Source organism: Dryobates pubescens, chromosome 18 (genome assembly GCF_014839835.1).
Source record: "Dryobates pubescens isolate bDryPub1 chromosome 18, bDryPub1.pri, whole genome shotgun sequence".
Classification (NCBI taxonomy): Eukaryota; Metazoa; Chordata; class Aves; order Piciformes; family Picidae; genus Dryobates; species Dryobates pubescens.
This window is the reverse complement of record NC_071629.1, coordinates 22384981-22402193: the sequence shown is the minus strand read 5'-3', so window position 1 is coordinate 22402193 and position 17213 is coordinate 22384981. Positions and strand designations below refer to the sequence as shown.

Sequence of the window (17213 nt, the reverse complement as noted above, 5' to 3'; positions counted from 1 at the left end):
TGTATTTCCCCAGTGTCATGTGGGAAGGCTTGTGAGGAGAACTGAACAGATGTGAGGATCCATGGGGATGGCTGGCACCGGGCTGGCCACGCAGCCTCTCCATCCTGAGCGGCGTGGATGTGAAATTGGTCCAGGAAATGCTTTGCAGGAGTGGAAATTGCTTATTGTTGAGGAGCTCCCAATCCTCTGGAGTAATCTGTGTTACTTTTACCTGCTGATGTAGCTCTTAGTGGTTAATGCTTCTGTGTCTGCTTTCAGATCTCTGGTTTAATCTCTGATGAGCTCTTGGCATTTATGTTACAGTTTTTATATGTAGTCACAGGGTAAGGTCCTGCAGCTGGGCCAACCCCAGGCACCAATCCAGGCTGGGTGCAGAGTGGGTTGAGAGCAGCCCTGCAGAAAAAGCCTTGGGGGTGCTGGGTGCTGAGCAGCTCCCTAGGGGCCAGCAGTGCCTCCTGTGCTGGGCTGCAGCCAGAGCAGGGTGGGCAGCAGGGCAGCAGAGGGGATTCTGCCCCTTGGCTCTGCTCAGACCTCACCTCCAATCCTGCCTCCAGTTCTGCTGTCCCCAGCAGAAGGAGGACACAGAGCTGCTGGAGTGAGGCCAGAGGAGGCCACAAGGATGCTCCAAGGGCTGGAGCAGCTCTGCTGGGAGCACAGGCTGAGGGAGCTGGGGCTGTGCAGCCTGGAGAGGAGAAGGCTCCAGGGGGACCTTAGAGCTGCCTGCCAGGACCTGAAGGGATCCTGCAGGAAGCTGCAGAGAGACTTTTGCTGAGGGTGTCTGATACAGAGATCATGTCAGCATATCAATGCAGGCTGGGGGTGATGAGATTGAGAGCAGCCCTGCAGAGAAGGCCTTGGGGGTGCTGGTGGGGGAGAAGCTGGGCAGGAGCCAGCAATGGGCACTGGCAGCACAGGAGGCCAAGGGCAGCCTGGGCTGCAGCCAAAGCAGTGTGGCCAGAGCTGGAGAGAGGGATCCTGACCCTCTGCTCTGCTCTGGGGAGACCTCACCTGCAGGGCTGGGTCCAGCTCTGGGGCCCCAGCACAAGAGGGACCTGGAGCTGCTGGAGAGGGTCCAGAGGAGGCTACCAAGGTGATCAGAGGGCTGGAGAACCTCTGCTATGGGCACAGGCTGGGAGAGTTGGGGCTGTGCAGCCTGCAGAAGAGAAGGCTCCAGGGAGACCTCAGAGCTGCGTTTCAATATCTGCAGGGGAGCTGCAGGCAGCTGTTCAGAAGGGGCTGTGGGGAGAGGATGAGAGGCAATGGTTTGAAAGTGAAGCAGGTAGCATGGAATCCAGTGGTGCATGGGAAGGGGACCTGAGCTAGCAAAGGGTTTGCACACATAGATTGACAGAATGGTTTGGGTTGGATGGGGCCTCAAGAATCCTCCAATTCCAACCCCTGCCATGGGCAGGGACCCCTCCCACCAGCACAGGCTGCTCAAGGCCTCATCCAGCCTGGCCTTCAACACCTCCAGGGAGAGGACAACCACAGCCTCCCTGGGCAGCCTGTGCCAGAGTCTCCCCACCCTCACTCTAAGGAATTTCTTCCTCATCTCCAGTCTCAGTCTCCCCTCTCCCAGCTCAAAGCCATTGTTCCTCAGCCTGGCACTCCCAGCCCTTGTCACAAGTCTTTCCCCAGCTCTCCTGGAGCCCTTCAGGTACCTGAAGGCTGCTCTGAGGTGTCCCTGGAGCCTTCTCTTCTCCAGGCTGAACAGCTCCAGCTTTCCCAGCCTGTCCCACAGGTTCTTCCCCTCTCAGCAACAAAGCAAATCCTTTGCCTTTCTCTTCTGCTTTTTTTCCCCTTTTGCCATTTCTTTCCTTGTTTTCTGTTCCCAGCCAGGAAGCAAAACCCTCACAGCAGTGCCTCAGGTCAGAGGGTTTTCACCCCTTGCCTGTGGAGCCTTTCCAGTCATGCTGATTGCTCAGACACCCTGGGGAATGGTTAGGCTGCAGAGCTCCTCTGGAGCCCTTCTCTCAGGGAGAAGAATCACCCAGGGTAGCACAGCACTCTCTGTGCTTCAGCAGCTCTTTCTTTCATGCTTAGAGATGTGCAGTGCCCTGCTCCACATCCCTCTCATGCCTTTGCCATGGGCTGAGAGTCCAGCAGAGCAACCTTGCTGGTGGGAAAGGGCAGGATGCAAGAAATAAACAGGAATCTGGATTATGAAATTCTGAAAGGATTAAGTAGGATAATAATACACACACAGAGTTATCCTTTTCACTCCTTATTTCACATCATTTTTGATTAAGGGTGTCCTTGCTCACTGCAAAGGTCTTCTGTTCTCCAGGCTGAACAGCCCTGAACAGCCCCAGCTCTCTCAGCCTGTCTCCACAGGGCAGGTTCTCCAGGCCTCCTCTGGAGCCTCTCCAGCAGCTCCAGGTCCTTCCTGTGCTGGGGGCCCCAGAACTGGAGGCAGTGCTGCAGGTGGGGTCTGAGCAGAGCAGAGGGGCAGAATCCCCTCCCTTGCCCTGCTGGTCAGACTGCTTTGGATGCATCCCAATGATCTCCAGGATGATTTCCAAAGGTCTCTTCCAGCCCTCACCATTCTGAGACTCTCTCTCTTCTGTGTTTTGCAGTGCCCAGCATGCATTAGGCTGCCCAGGTGAAATGATTATTTGCCTTTTGAATACTTCAAACCAATTAGGAAGGGCAGAGAGCAGGAGGTCAGTGTCAGCCCAGCCTGAGCCATGAAGCCTCCACGTGCCTGCTGTGGTTTTATTCCCTTTTGAACATCACAGCCATGAAGTAGTTCTGCCTCTGTAGCAGAGCTGCAGCCCCTCTGTGTTTGCTTTGAATCTTCTGCCTCTAATAGTTAGGAATCAACAGACTTGGGCAGAAAGTCATTAGAGAGCCATTGCTAATTTAGCCTGGTTAAACAATCTTGAGTCTGCAAATTTGAGCTGCAAATGGCTGGGTGAGTGTAAACTCTGTCCAACAGATAAATGTGGCTGTGATACTGAGGCTCCCAGAGGGGCTCAGGACTGATAGGAACAAAAGCTTTACAGCAAAGGCTGAGCCAAATCTTGCTTTGTTTCTGTGGAAAACAAATTGGAAGTAATCAGTGGGCTGCAATTATCCTGCAAACAGCCTGAGACTTCTCTTGCTGAAGGAGGAGCTCTGAGGAGAGTGTTGTCTGTGTCTGTAGCCTTGGGAAACCCTGCTGGGTTTCCCTGTTACAGATTCATAGATCACAGAAAGTTTTAGGTTTGAAGGGACCTTAAAGCTCATCCAGTTCCAACCCCCTGCCAGGGGCAGGGACCCCTCCCACCAGCACAGGCTGCTCAAGGCCTCATCCAACCTGGCCTTCAACACCTCCAGGCAGGAGGCAGCCACAGCCTCCCTGGGCAGCCTGTGCCAGAGTCTCACCACCCTCACACTGAAGAACTTCTTCCTCAGCTTCAGTCTAACCCTGCTCTGCCTCAGCTTCAAACCATTCCTCCTTGGCTTGTCTCTAGATGCCCTTGTGAAAAGTCTCTCTGCAGCTTCCTGCAGGATCCCTTCAGGTCCTGGCAGGCAGCTCTGAGGTCCCCCTGGAGTCTTCTCTTCTCCAAGCTGAACATCCCAGCTCCCTCAGCCTGGCCTCACAGCAGAGCTGCTCCAGCCCTTGGATCACCCTTGTGGCCTCCTCTGGACTGGCTCAAATGGTTCCATGTCCTCCTTCTGCTGGGGCCACCAGAACAGGCTGCTCTTGCTGTGTGACCTGCCCTGGGTGTCCCTGCTTTGGCAGGAGGGTTGGACTGGATGGTCTCTGGAGGTCCCTTCCAGCCCCTGCCCTTCTGTGATGTGAAGTGTAGGAGTGAGTTCTTTGGCAGAATATGAAGGATTTCCTGAAGTTTGGTGGGTAGCAGATAGAGGATGGCAGAAGTGTGACACACCCTGAGTGGAGCATTTGCTCACCTCTTGGATGTTGATATTCTCCTTGCCTGAGAGATGCAGGATGAGGTTTATCTAATGCTGCTGTGTCAGTTGGGCTTCCTGAGCTCCTAGGTGGCCCTGAGGTTTGTTGGGGAGTGTCTCAATTCATCATTTGCAGAGCTGGAGCAGCTGCTGCTGCTGGGAGGACAGTCAGAGGATCAATAGGTAAATTATTCTTTTGGCAGCCTAAGCAGAGTAAAAAATGTTGTTGCCAGGTGCTGCATCACAGGTAAAGCATTCCTCTGTACCCAATAAGAAATGCAAGTTCCCCTTTGGATTCCATTCATAGGATCCTTAGTGAAGCACCTGTGTGGCTGCATGGATGGGGTTCAGAGACTTGGAGAATGGTTTGGGTTGGAAGGGACCTTCAAGATCATCCAGTTCCAGCCCCCTGCCATGGGCAGGGACCCCTCCCACCAGCACAGGCTGCTCAAGGCCTCATCCAGCCTGGCCTGCAACACCTCCAGGCAGGAGGCAGCCACAGCCTCCCTGGGCAACCTGTGCCAGAGTCTCCTCACCCTCACTCTCAACAATTTCTTCCTCATCTGCAGCCTCAATCTCCCCTCTCCCAGCTCAAAGCCATTGTCTCTTGTCCTGGCACTCCCAGCCCATGTCAAAGCTCTCCCTCCCCAGCTCTCCTGGCAGGCTGCTCTGAGGTGTCCCTGGAGCCTTCTCTTCCCCAGGCTGAACAGCCCCAAGTCTCCCACCATGTCCCCACAGGGGATGTTCTCCAACCCCTGGTTGTCTTGGTGGCCTCCTCTGGATCCTCTCCAGCAGCTCCAGGTCCTTCTTGTGCTGGGGGCCCAGAGCTGGAGGCAGTGCTGCAGGTGGGGGCTGAGCAGAGCCGAGCAGAGGGGCAGAATCCTCTCCCTGTGCTGCTGCTCTCCCTGCTCTGGCTGCAGCTCAGCACACAGCTGGCTCTGGGCTGCCAGGGGCCATTGCTGGCTCCTGGGGAGTTTGTCACTCTCTTACACCCTCAAGGCCTTCTCCTCAGGGCTGCTCTCCAGCCACTCCCTGCCCAGCCTGGGTCCGTGCTTGGCATTGCCGTGACCCTGTTGCAGGACCTCGCAGCATAGCCCTGTAACACCCCAGGTGTTTTTGGTTGGATCCTACAGCAGTAAAGGTTTGCCTCATGATCAGAGCATCTCCATCTGCAGTGGAAATCTCCTTTGGTTGCTGGTAAGCAGCAGAGCGCTGGCTGATGGCAGCAGTGATTGCTGTGGATCCCCTTTCCCGGTGACCAGAGCTCTGGCAGCCGTGGCTCATTGAGCAGTAATTGGACAGAGAAAAGCAGGTTCTAATCCTTTCAAACCAAGCTCTTGAGCTGCAGCAGCTGAAGGCTTCAGGCTGGCTGCTCTGGCTCTGGCAGGCTTTCAGAGAGTTATGTAAAGACTGTAGGTTTTAAATAAATCACAGAACATGCACTCAAAAATATCTGTAGCTGTAGGCTGATCTCCTTAATTTGCTTTCAAAGGCTGTGCTCTATCCTCTGACAATTCCAAACAGATCAATGCTTTACTGATGTAAATGAGCAAATCCCCCAATAGTATTCATAGATGCCTTGGTTCTGCTGGATCAGGAGGAGTTCAGCTGCTGCTGAAGGAAGCCTGCTAACAGAACATTGTTTGCTTGCATCCCCCAGCTCTGTACAGAGTGGCACCTCCATAGTCTGACTGTTCTAGCTGAGAGGCAAATGTGTCTTGTTTTCCACAGGTCCTTGTTTGCCTGGGGTCTCCTGGATGCCTCTGGACTGTTTTAGGAGGTTAATGTTGGCTAAGTGATTTAGAAAGCTGTTTGGCACCATGGAGCAAGAGGTAACTCCAGCCAGCTCCAAAGCAGGCAGCAGTGCTGGCTGGGAACTTTGTAGAGCATGGTTTGAAGGGAGGTGCAAGTTGCAGTGATGCTGGAGATGTGCACAGCTGTGTTTGTCAGCAAGCTTCCAGCTAAGGACTGAGGGAGTAAGGTCCAAGTTCTGCTGTGCATGCAGGATCTTGTGTCCTGCCCCAGCTCACAGGGTTGGTGGCTCCTCTGCCATATGCATGTGGCTGTTTCTCCTTGCAAGTCAGCTCATGACAAGCACCAGGAGGCTGCTGGAGCAGGTTGCCCAGGGAGGTGTTTGAGGCCCCATCCCTGGAGATATTCCAGGGGAGGCTGGACAGGGCTCTGATCTAGTGGAGGATGTCCCTGCTGAGTGCAGGGGGGTTGCACTTGGATGACCTTTGGTGGTCCCTTCCAACCCACTCTATGATTCATGGTTTCAGAATTCACTGTGTTCAATCTGGAGAGCTTGCCTGCAGAGCTGGGAGCAGTGGTGGACTGAAGTCCTGTGTGGTTCCAAGGGCACCAAGGGTGGTGTTCTTCAGTTCCCCCACCTTTGTGCCAGCCTGGGCATTTCCTGATGCCTCCTCTGGCAGGTGCCAGCCATTAAACCCAGAGACTCATGAAGACCCATTAAGAGAATTCTTCACTAACAGAAGTCACAGAATGGGAGGGTTGGAAGGGACCTCTGTACATCATGAGTCCAACCCCCCTGTCAACACAGGGTCACCTACAGAAAGTCACACAGGAACGTGTCCAGGCAGGAATTGAATGCCTCCAGAGATGGAGACTCCTCCACCTCTCTGGGCAGCTCCTCCAGGGCTCCAGCACCCTGCAATTACAGAAGTTCCTCCTCATGTTTAGATGGAACTTCTTGTGCTCAAGTCCTGTCCCTGGGCACCACTGAGCAAATCCTGCTCCCACCTTCCTGGCCCCCACCCTTGAAGGACTGATCAGCATTGATGAGGTCCCCTGCAGGTCTGCTCTTCTCCAGACTAAAAAGCTCTGGTTGCAGACCCTCCTGCCCTTCTCCTGCAATGATCCCCATTGATCAGAGCAAGAAAATTCATTAGAAAATGGATTAACTTTCTCTCTTTTTGGTAAAATGCTTCACTGTGACATAGTGGAGGGACAATAAAGTACCCAAGTCAGTATGTTTACATTCCCTATTATCTAATTAATTACAGTGCTTAGCAGACCTCTGCTAAGGAATGTAAATAAGGCCTTGGGTAAGGGTCCAAAGCAGACAGAGGTTCCTGGTGTGGGTCACACACAGAGCCTGTTCCCTCTCTGTCCTGGTGTGACAGAGCTCCTTGCTGTGGTTCTCTTGTATTGGGTCACACAGAGCTGTTCCCCATCTGTCCTGCTGTGACTGGCACTGTTAGTGCTCAATACTCACTGAACAGCTCCCCCAGACTGATGTTGTCTCTGAGCAGGGTTAAATGTCTTGGCAGGGTAGTTGGAAATGTCTCTTGTGTGGATTTTGAGCAGGGAGGTCATTGTGCCCTGTGCTCAGCACTGCTCAGGCCACACCTTGAGTCCTGTGTCCAGCTCTGGGCTCCTCAGGTTAGGAAAGAGGTTGAGATGCTGGAAGGTGTCCAGAGAAGGGCAACAAAGCTGGGGAGGGGTCTGGAGCACAGCCCTGTGAGGGGAGGCTGAGGGAGCTGGGGTTGCTTAGCCTGCAGAAGAGGAGGCTCAGGGGAGACCTTCTTGCTCTCTGCAACTCCCTGAAGGGAGGTTGTAGCCAGGTGGGGGTTGGTCTCTTCTCCCAGGCAGCCAGCACCGGAACAAGAGGACACAGTCTCAAGCTGTGCCAGGGAAGGTTTAGGCTGGAGGTGAGGAGAAAGTTCTTCCCAAGCAAGAGAGATTGGCCATTGGGATGTGCTGCCCAGGGTGGTGCTGGGGTCCCCATCCCTGGAGATGTTCAAGAGGGGATTGGATGTGGCACTTGGAGCCATGGTTTAGTTGTCAGGAGGTGTTGGGTGACAGGTTGGACTTGATGATCTCTGAGGTCTTTTTCAGCCTTATTGATTCTGTGATTCTTTGTGTGTTGTTATCAGCTCAGAGCCTGAGGCCTGCTGTCTTATCATTTTGTCTTACAAAGATGAGGTTCTGGGCTGCAGCCAGAGCAGGGTGGGCAGCAGGACAGGAGAGGGAATTCTGCCCCTGGGCTCTGCTCTGCCCAGACCTCACCTCCAATCCTGCCTCCAGTTCTGCTGTCCCCAGCAGAAGGAGGACACAGAGCTGCAGGAGTGAGGCCAGAGGAGGCCACAAGGATGCTCCAAGGGCTGGAGCAGCTCTGCTTGAGGCCAGGCTGAGGGAGCTGGGGCTGTGCAGCCTGGAGAGGAGAAGGCTCCAGGGGGACCTTCAAAATGGTTGAAGGGATCCTACAGGAGGGCTGCAGACTTTTGCTGAGGGGGTCTGGAGCCAGGCCAAGGGGGAAGGGTTTGGAGCTGAGGCAGAGCAGGGTTGGACTGAAGCTGAGGAAGTTCTTCAGTGTGAGAGTGGTGAGACTCTGGCACAGGCTGCCCAGGGAGGCTGTGGCTGCCTCCTGCCTGGAGGTGTTGAAGGCCAGGCTGGATGAGGCCTTGAGCAAGCTGGGCTGGTGGGAGGTGTCCCTGCCCATGGCAGGGGGTTGGAGTAGATGATCTCTGAGGGTCCTTCCTGAGCCTTTCTGTGATTGTCTTCCTGTGTGCAGCTAACTGCTGACAGCAGGACAAAGCAAATGACAAACTCCTGCTCTCTGGGAGCGCTCTCTGCACCCTGCTGAATGTCACAGGGCTGGCTTCAGGAGAGCACTGCACCCCTGCCAGCTCTTCCTGCTGACTTGCACTGGAACTGCTGCCAACACCAGCTCCTGAATGTCACCCTCTGCATAATGGCAGAGGGTGCTCAGCCCTGCAACACTGTTCAGCTGCAGGTAAAAAAAGGTTATGGTGTTTGAAACAAACAAACAGCAAAAAAATCCCCAAACAACACCCCCCAAAAACCCCAACCCACAAGTCCCCCAAAAACCCCAACCCACAATTCCCCCAAAAACCCCAAGCCACCAGTCCCCCCAAAACCCCAACCCACAATTCCCCCCAAAAACCCCAAGCCACCAGTCCCCCCAAAACCCCAACCCACCAATCCCCCCAAAGCCCCAACCCACCACTCCCCCCCAAAACCCCAACCCACAATCCCCCCCAAAACCCCAACCCACAATTCCCCCAAAACCCCAACCCACCAATCCCCCCAAAGCCCCAACCCACCACTCCCCCCCAAAACCCCAACCCACAATCCCCCCCAAACCCCCAACCCACAATTCCCCCCAAAAACCCCAACCCACAATTCCCCCAAAACCCCAACCCACAATTCCCCCAAAACCCCAACCCACAATTCCCCCAAAACCCCAACCCACCAATCCCCCCAAACCCCAACCCTCCAAATCCCAACAAAACCCCAAAGGACACAAAACACTACAACCACCCCCCAAAAAAAATCTCAGCCAAACCAACAAGCTAAACAGCAACCCCCCAAGAAACCCAACCAGGAGGTTTTGGGGGGGTCATAGTTGTTTAGGTGTACAATGAAACCAGCATGGACTCACACATGGTCCTGGGTAGGGGTCTGGAACACAGCCCTATGAGGGGAGGCTGAGGGAGCTGGGGTTGTTTAGCCTGGAGAGGAGGAGGCTCAGGGGAGACCTCATTGCTCTCCTCAACTACCTGAAGGGAGGTTGTAGACAGGCAGAGGTTGGTCTCTTCTCCCCGGCACCCAGCACCAGAACAAGAGGACACAGTCTCAAGCTGTGCCAGGGGAGGTTTAGGCTGGATTTGAGGAAGAAGTTCTACAGAGAGAGTGATTGCCCATTGGGATGGGCTGCCTGGGGAGGTGGTGGAGTTGCCATCCCTGGAGGTGTTCAGGAGGAGACTTGATGGGGTGCTTGGTGCCGTGGGTTAGTTGATTAGGTGGTGTTGGATGATAGGTTGGATGCGATGATCTTGAAGGTCTCTTCCAACCTGGTCTGGTCTGGTCTGGTCTATTCTATTCGGTTCTGTTCTGTTCTGTTCTGTTCCACCTCATGGCAAATGTGGAAGAGGAACAGTGAAAATCTCTTAGTCTGGAGAAGAGGAGGCTGCGGGGTGACAGTCTGGCTCTCCACAGCTCCCTGAGTGGAGGCTGGAGCTAGGTGGCTGTTGGCCTCTTCTGCCAAGTAAGTAACGACAGGACAAGAGGCAATGTCCTCAAGTGGCCCCAGGGATGGTTTAGGTTGGAATTGAGGAAAGATGTCTTTGGTGCAAGAGTGGTCAGGGATTGGCACAGGCTGCCTAGGGAGGTGGTGGAGTCCCCATCCCTGGTGGTGTTCCAGAAACCTGTGGCCATGGCACCTGGGGCCATGGTTTGGGGGCCATGGTGGTGCTGGGTTGATGGTTGGACTGGGTGAGCTCAGAGGCCTTTTCCAACTGAAACTATTCTGTGAGGCAGCTGTGAGCTGCTGAGCTCATCTGTGTGCTGTGGGTGTGAGACAACTTCCCCTTGTGTATGAGGGCCAGGAAGATGCTCAGAGGCTGCAGAACCTCCCCTGTGGGGCCAGGCTGGGAGAGTTGGGGCTGTGCAGCCTGGAGAAGAGAAGGCTCCAGGGAGACCTCAGAGCAGCTTCCAGGACCTCAAGGGCTCCAGGAGAGCTGGGGAGGGAATTGTGACAAGGGCTGGGAGTGCCAGGCTGAGGAACAATGGCTTTGAGCTGGGAGAGGGGAGATTGAGAGTGGAGATGGGGAAGAGATTCTTTGAAGTGAGGATTGGGTGACACTGGAAGAGGTTGCCCAGGGGGGTTGTGGATGCTCCCTCCCTGGAGGTGTTGAAGGCCAGGCTGGATGAGACTTTGAGCAGCCTGGGCTGGTGGGTAACCTTGAAGGTCCCTTCCAACCCTTCTGTGAGTCTCTGAAAGTCAGAGCAGGGATGCAGCTGCTCAGCCACTCTTGCCATGTCAATTTGTGCTTGGAAGTACAGCAAGTGCTTGGAAGCTCTTCTGCCCTCTCTGCTGCCTCTGCTGTTGTAACCAGGCCTCAGGTGCCAGAGAGGACATCTTGGGCCAAAGCTTGGGCAGCTGTATGTCCTGTGGCCTCTTCCATGATGACTGCAGTCTGCTATCCCCCAGCTGCCAGCCCTTGGACACTCAGTCTGTGTGTGTCTGAATCACAGAATGTCAGGGGCTGGAAGGGATCATCCAGTCCAAGCCCCTGCCAGAGCAGGAGCACCTAGAGCACATCACACAGGAACACAGCCAGGTGGGGTTGGAATATCTCCTGAGAGGAAGACTCCACAGCCCCCCTGGGCAGCCTGCTCCAGGGCTCTGGCACCCTCACAGGGACAAAATGTTTCCTCCTGTGTCCATGGCACTTCCTCTGCCTCAGCTCCCACCACTGCCCCTTGTGCTGGCACTGGGCAGCACCCAGGACTGCAGGCAGCTCCAGGTAGCTGTGCTCTCTCGTCTCTTGCAGGTGGGGTTTGAAGTTAGGCTTTTAAATTGCACTTCAAGTTTCTTTGTATGTGTGTCATTTTGGTTAAGCTCTTTGCCTTCCTGTGTAACCCTCAGAAAGTCTGCTGGCTCTTGGGAGAGGAAACAGCGTGGGGAATGTGGAGAACATGGGAAGAGCCCACAGCAGAGAGCCAGGGGAGTCTGGTTTAGTGAACCTTGCTTTTCCTAGTGATTGTAAGTGCTGTCTACAGCTCCTATTTTCTTCTGAGTTCAGAAAAAGTACTTTAAAAGCCTCCTTGACATGAGGGCTATCTGAGCTGCCAATTCAGGAAGAGCTTTCAAGAGCTAAGAGTCACATTGATGCTGGTTGCATCTGCAGTTCCTGCCTGCCCACGCCTCCAAGTCCCTGCACATCACTTGGTGTTCCTTCTAGGAAGACAGGGCTGAATTTAGAGGCTGGGTGTCCTCTGCAGTTATCTTAGACTCTTTCCTTGCTGTCCTTGTGAAAACAAAACCAAGAAATCACCCCAGACCCAAAGCATCTGAGAGCAAAGCCAGCTAAAAGGGACCAGCACTGTTCAAGGTCTTTGTCAGCATCCTGGATGGGGGCACAGAGGGCACTGTCAGCAGGTTTGCTGATGGCACCAAACTGGGTGGAGTGGCTGATCCCCCTCAGGCTGTGCTGCCATTCAGCCAGACCTGGACAGGCTGAGAGCTGGGTGGGGAGGAACTGAAGTTCAACAAGGGCAAGGCTAGAGTCCTGCATCTGGGAATGAACAACCCTGTGGAGCAGGAAAGGTTGGGGACTGAGCTGTTGGAGAGCAGCATAGGGGAAAGGCTCTGATGGTCCTGGTGGACAGAAGGATGTCCATGAGCCAGCAATGTGCCCTTGTGGCCAGGAAAGCCAAGGGCATCCTGGGGTGGATTAGAAGGGCTGTAGTTAGCAGGTTGAGAGAGGTTCTCCTGCCCCTCTGCTCTGCTGAGGCCACAGCTGGAATATTGTGTCCATCTCTGGGCTTAGTGCAAGAAGGAGCTCAGGGAACTGCTTGGGAGAGTCCAGCCCAGAGGCACAGAGCTGCTGCAGGCAGTGCAACATCTCCCTGGGAGGCCAGGCTGAGGCAGCTGGGGCTGGGAGCTTGGAGCAGAGGAGCCTGAGGGTGACCTCATGGCTGGGGATGAAGATGTGCAGGGCTGGAGCCAGGCTCTGCTCAGGGATGGCCAAGCACAGCACAAGGGGCACTGGGGGCAAGCTGGAGCAGAGGAGGTGCCAGGGGAACAGGAGGGAAAACTTTGTCCCTGTGAGGCTGCTGAGCCCTGGAGCAGGCTGCCCAGAGAGGCTGTGGAGTCTCCTGCTCTGGAGCCTTTCCAGCCCCCCTGGATGTGTTCTGTGTGCCCTGCCCTGGGTGACCCTGCCCTGGCAGGGGGTTGGACTGGGTGATCTCTGGAGGTCTCTTCCAACCCCCCCCCATGTTACATTCTGTGACTGTGAAAGATATCTGAAGTCCTGAGCCAGCAGCTGCTTAGCTGTTGTGTTGTGTTGTGCTGTTGGAGGCATTGGTTGGGTGCCACAGGCAGCCTGGAGAGCTCTTTCCTCTCTGGGTTTGGGCTGTGAGCTGAGCAGCTCTTGCCTGCTGCACTGCAGCCACATCTGTGAGTCCTGCCAGGTGTCTGAGCAGTGAATGCTCTGTTGGAAGTCCAAGCTGCACAGCTGTACCCTGGTGCCTGCAGTCTGCTGTGTCTGTGTGCATCACAACCTGCCTGCTCCGAGCCCCTCAGCACTGCTGAGTGCTGGAGCTGCTGGGAGGATGTTTTCCTGGCTGACCTTATGTGTGGGTGGCTTTGAATGGTGCTCTCAGGGGGGTGGAGGAGCTTCAGAAGCTGCTCTGCATGATCCACCTTGGGTTGATGGTTGGACTTGATGATCTTAGAGGTCTTTTCCACCTTTAATGATTCTCTGAGGGACAGGAAGCTGCTGGAGTGGGTCCAGAGGAGGCCACAGAGATGATCAGAGGGCTGAGGAACCTTCCCTGTGGGGACAGGCTGAGAGTTGAGGTTTTTCAGCCTGGAGAAGAGAAGGCTCCAGGGAGACCTCAGAGCAGCCTGACAGTACCTGAAGGGCTCCAGGACAGCTGGGGAGGGACTTGGGACAAGGGCTGGGAGTGCCAGGCTGAGGAACAATGGCTTTGAGCTGGGAGGGGAGAGTGAGCCTGGAGATGAGGAAGAAATTGTTGGGTGGGGGGAGACTCTGGCACAGGCTGCCCAGGGAGGCTGTGGCTGCCTCCTGCCTGGAGGTGTTGAAGGCCAGGCTGGATGAGGCCTTGAGCAGCCTGTGCTGGTGGGAGGGGTCCCTGCCCATGGCAGGGGGTTGGAGCTGGATTAGCTTGAAGGTCCCTTCCAAGCCATGAAACCCTATGCTTGTGCACAAAGGAGGGAGGGCAACTGATTTCTTGTTAAAAGAAACAGAACTTTTCTGCTTGGAGGCTGAAACCAGTATGAAAGCCAATGCTCATCTGGCACTTCTGTATCTGCCCTTGCATAGAGTCAGGGAGTTGCTTTCTAAGACCTCTGAGTCCAAGCACCATCCAAGTGACCACAGGCAAACTGGGGGTGGAAAGGAAGCAATTCAGTCCCACTCTTGTCACTCAGCACAGCAATTTGTGAAGCCAGCTGAAGGGCAAGGTTCTAACCTGCATGTTGGCAAACCTCTGTTGTCTGAGCTGTGCAGCACTGTTGTCTGGGAGGGGGGTTTGGTACCGTGGAATCTTCCTTGATAATGAAGATGTCTTCACCTGTGGATTAGCAGCTTCTGGTTGCTAATTAACATTGGGTGCCCTCTGCTGCTCTGCCTGCTAATGGGGGCTGCATCAGAAGCTGGAAACCACAGAGCTGCTTCTTGTGAGTGTCTCTGCAGCTGACATTTATTTGCATTCTCTAATAATTACAGGTTAGGGGAGTTAGGATCTCCTATGCTTATCTCTTTCTGAGAACCTCATTTACATCTCAGGCTTCAAATGGAAGGCTAATAATAGTGCAGGCATTCTTTAACACTCCTCCCTAAAATTAGCCTTTCCTGTCTAGGTTTGGACACCAATTGCTTGGAAGGAAAACATTAAAGTGTTCTCTTAGCTTCCATTTATGAAGCAGTTGCCTATAGTAGCAAAATGCTGGATCTCAGATCCTGAAAGGACTTCTTCCAGTTGTGTGTTTCCAAAGCTGGCTTGGCTTTACAACCTGAAGCTCCTCCAGGTCTGCCCTCTCTCACTGCAGTCAGACTTGATCAAGGTGATGCAAAGCAAAAGAATGAAATTCCTGGCATTGGCTGCTGAAGAGGTGCAGCCTTGCAGGTTTCCTTGGCAAGCTGGGAGGGAAATTGGTTTGGAGAACTGGATGAGAGCCCTGCCAGCATCCTGCAAGGCTGGAAGCACACACAGGGGAATAAACTAGTGTGCAGGTGTCTTAGGGAGGTGGGGATGGAAGGAAAGACTGCACCTGAGGAAGAAGTTCTACAGTATGGGGGTGGTGAGACTCTGGAACAGGTTGCCCAGGGAGGTTGTGCTCCCTCCCTGCAGGTGTTCAAGGCCAGCTTGGGTGAGGCCTCAATCAACCAAGTCCAGCTGAGAGGTGTCCCTGCCCACGGGAGTGGGGTTGGAGCAGATGATCTCTGAGGTCCCTTCCAACCTGAGCCATTCTGTGGTTCCATGAATGGGGAAGAAATGTTAGCCCCAATCTGTTTGGCAGTTGCAGAGGATCAGAGCCTGCTGATGTTTCACGTCCTTAGATTAGCAGCTGGGGAGCAGCAGGGACTGACTCTGTCACCTGCTGCTTTCTTTTGGCCTGCAGCCCCTGTGCTGCTCCCTGGCATCCCAGGAGCCTCAGGTTTGATTGCAGAGCAGCACTGGCTGACAGTTGAGTTTGATCTTCAAGTTTCTGTGTTGTAATCTTCTCAGATCTCTGGTGGAAGAGGAGGACCCTCACATGAAAGTGTCTCTCGGGGGCAGCGATATGGGCGTCTCTGCCCACCTGCAGGCGTCGAAGGCAGGCACCACGAGGTTCTTCACCAGCAATACTCACAGCTCCGTGGTGTTACAGGTAACTGCATCTCCTTGTGCCACTGCTGCTCTGCCCTGAGGGGCTGGGCTGCTCCAAACAATGCCTCTACTCAGGAGAAATGATCAGCCCTACTCATTGCTAAACAGCCCCAGAACTCCTGCCTGGTGCTGGGGCTGTGGAGCCTCCCTCTCTGGAGAGATTCAAACCCTGCCTGGATATGGTGCTGTGTGACCTGCTCTAGGTGGCCCTGCTCTGGCATTGGGGTTGGACTGGATGAGCTTTTGAGTTCCCTTCCAGCCTCTACCATTCTGGGATCCTGTGATTGCTCTGTGCTGACAATGCTCACAAGCAGGCATGGCTTCTAACTTCTTGCCCTGCAGAGTAATGGTTTGACTTTTAGCAACAACCTGGAACAGAACCTTTGGCCTTTTGCTTGGTTTGCATCCCTGTGCCCTCTCAGTTTGCTGAGAGGTAGCATTGTGCCAGCTAGGAAGTGACAGCTGGATAAAGAAACTGGAATAGAATCATGGCTGGCAGCCCAGAAGACAGCCATGTCCCAGGCTGTATCACAAAGCAGGGAGAGCAGCAGCACAGGGAGGGGATTCTGCCCCTCTGCTCTGCTCTGCTCAGCCCCCACCTGCAGCACTGCCTCCAGTTCTGGGGCCTCCAGCACAAGAAGGACTTGGAGCTGCTGCACAGGGTCCAGAGGAGGCCACCAAGATGATCAGAGGGCTGGAGAGAACCTCCCCTGTGGGGCCAGGCTGGGAGAGTTGGGGCTGTTGAGGCTGGAGAAGAGAAGGCTCCAGGGAGACCTCAGAGCAGCCTTCCAGGACCTGAAGGGCTCCAGGAGAGCTGGGGAGGGACTTGTGAAAAGGGCTGGGAGTGCCAAGATGAGGAACAATGGCTTTGAGCTGGGAGAGGGGAGACTGAGACTGGAGATAAGGAAGAAATTCTCAAGAGTGAGGGTGGGGAGACTCTGGCACAGGCTGCCCAGGGAGGCTGTGGCTGCCTCCTGCCTGGAGGTGTTGAAGGCCAGGCTGGATGAGGCCTTGAGCAGCCTGTGCTGGTGGGAGGGGTCCCTGCCCATGGCAGGGGGTTGGAGCTGGATGATCCCTTGGAACTGGATGGTCCCTTCCAACCCAACCCATTCTGTCACTGATTCCATGTGATTCTGTGAGGCAAACACTTGCACCACCCTCTGTGTGGAAGCTGCCTTCATGGTGTGGAGAGGTCCATGCTCCCTGGTCATGACCCTGGGATGGCTGAACCCTGTCTGACAGGCTTGGTGGCATGTCCTGTGCTGGCTCTGGCTCTGGGGCACTACCATGTGGTAGAACATTGCTGGATGGAAGTGCTCTCCTCTCTGAACCTGGAAGAATTTAGAGGTGTACTAATTTGCTCTCCTTGTTTCTGCTGGAGCTTTTACACACAGAGTGCAGCTCACTGCTTGCTGCTTTCCAGTGCCAGTCCCACAGGAGTGCAAATCATTCACAGATTTACAGAATGCTTTGGAAGGGACCTTAAAGATCAATCCCCCTGCCACTGGCAGGGACACCTTCCCCTAGCCCAGCTCACTCAAGGCCTCATCAAGGCCACTGAGGGCCTCATGATACCTGTATGGCATGGCTCACTGGAGAGCTGCCACTTGTTTCCTGGATTCACTGCCTCAATAGCCAACAGCTGGGGACAAAAAGTTGACATTTTAGATTTTAGTTGAGAGAGGATAGCAGTTCTGTTCTTTCAGTTTCTATGACTTGGGTGTCTGCAGAACTCTGCCTCCTTGCAGCACTGCACAAAGCCTTCAGAGCTTACTGCTTCATTCCTTCACACTTTGAGCAATTGTAGAAGCAGGAGTTAAGAGTCCTTGTTTGTAGGAGCTCCAGGCAAGTCTTGGAGATGTACTAGCTTGATATAGGGAGACCTTAGAGCTACAGTCAGATACCTGAAGGGGACCTAAAGGCAGGCTGGG

The 17213-nt window shown here is 54.5% G+C and overlaps 1 protein-coding gene across 6 annotated transcripts in view; it reads left to right on the top strand.

Annotated features, from left to right (window-relative positions):
• The window catches only part of LOC104307897 (kelch-like protein 13), a 121986-nt gene that overhangs the window by 72756 nt on the left and 32017 nt on the right, over positions 1–17213 (top strand). For all 6 annotated transcript variants that reach the window (XM_054169546.1, XM_054169545.1, XM_054169542.1 and 3 more), the window contains one exon: positions 15142–15283. In XM_054169546.1, the coding sequence (XP_054025521.1) occupies positions 15142–15283 (142 nt within the window). The remainder of the gene's footprint in view (positions 1–15141; positions 15284–17213) is intronic.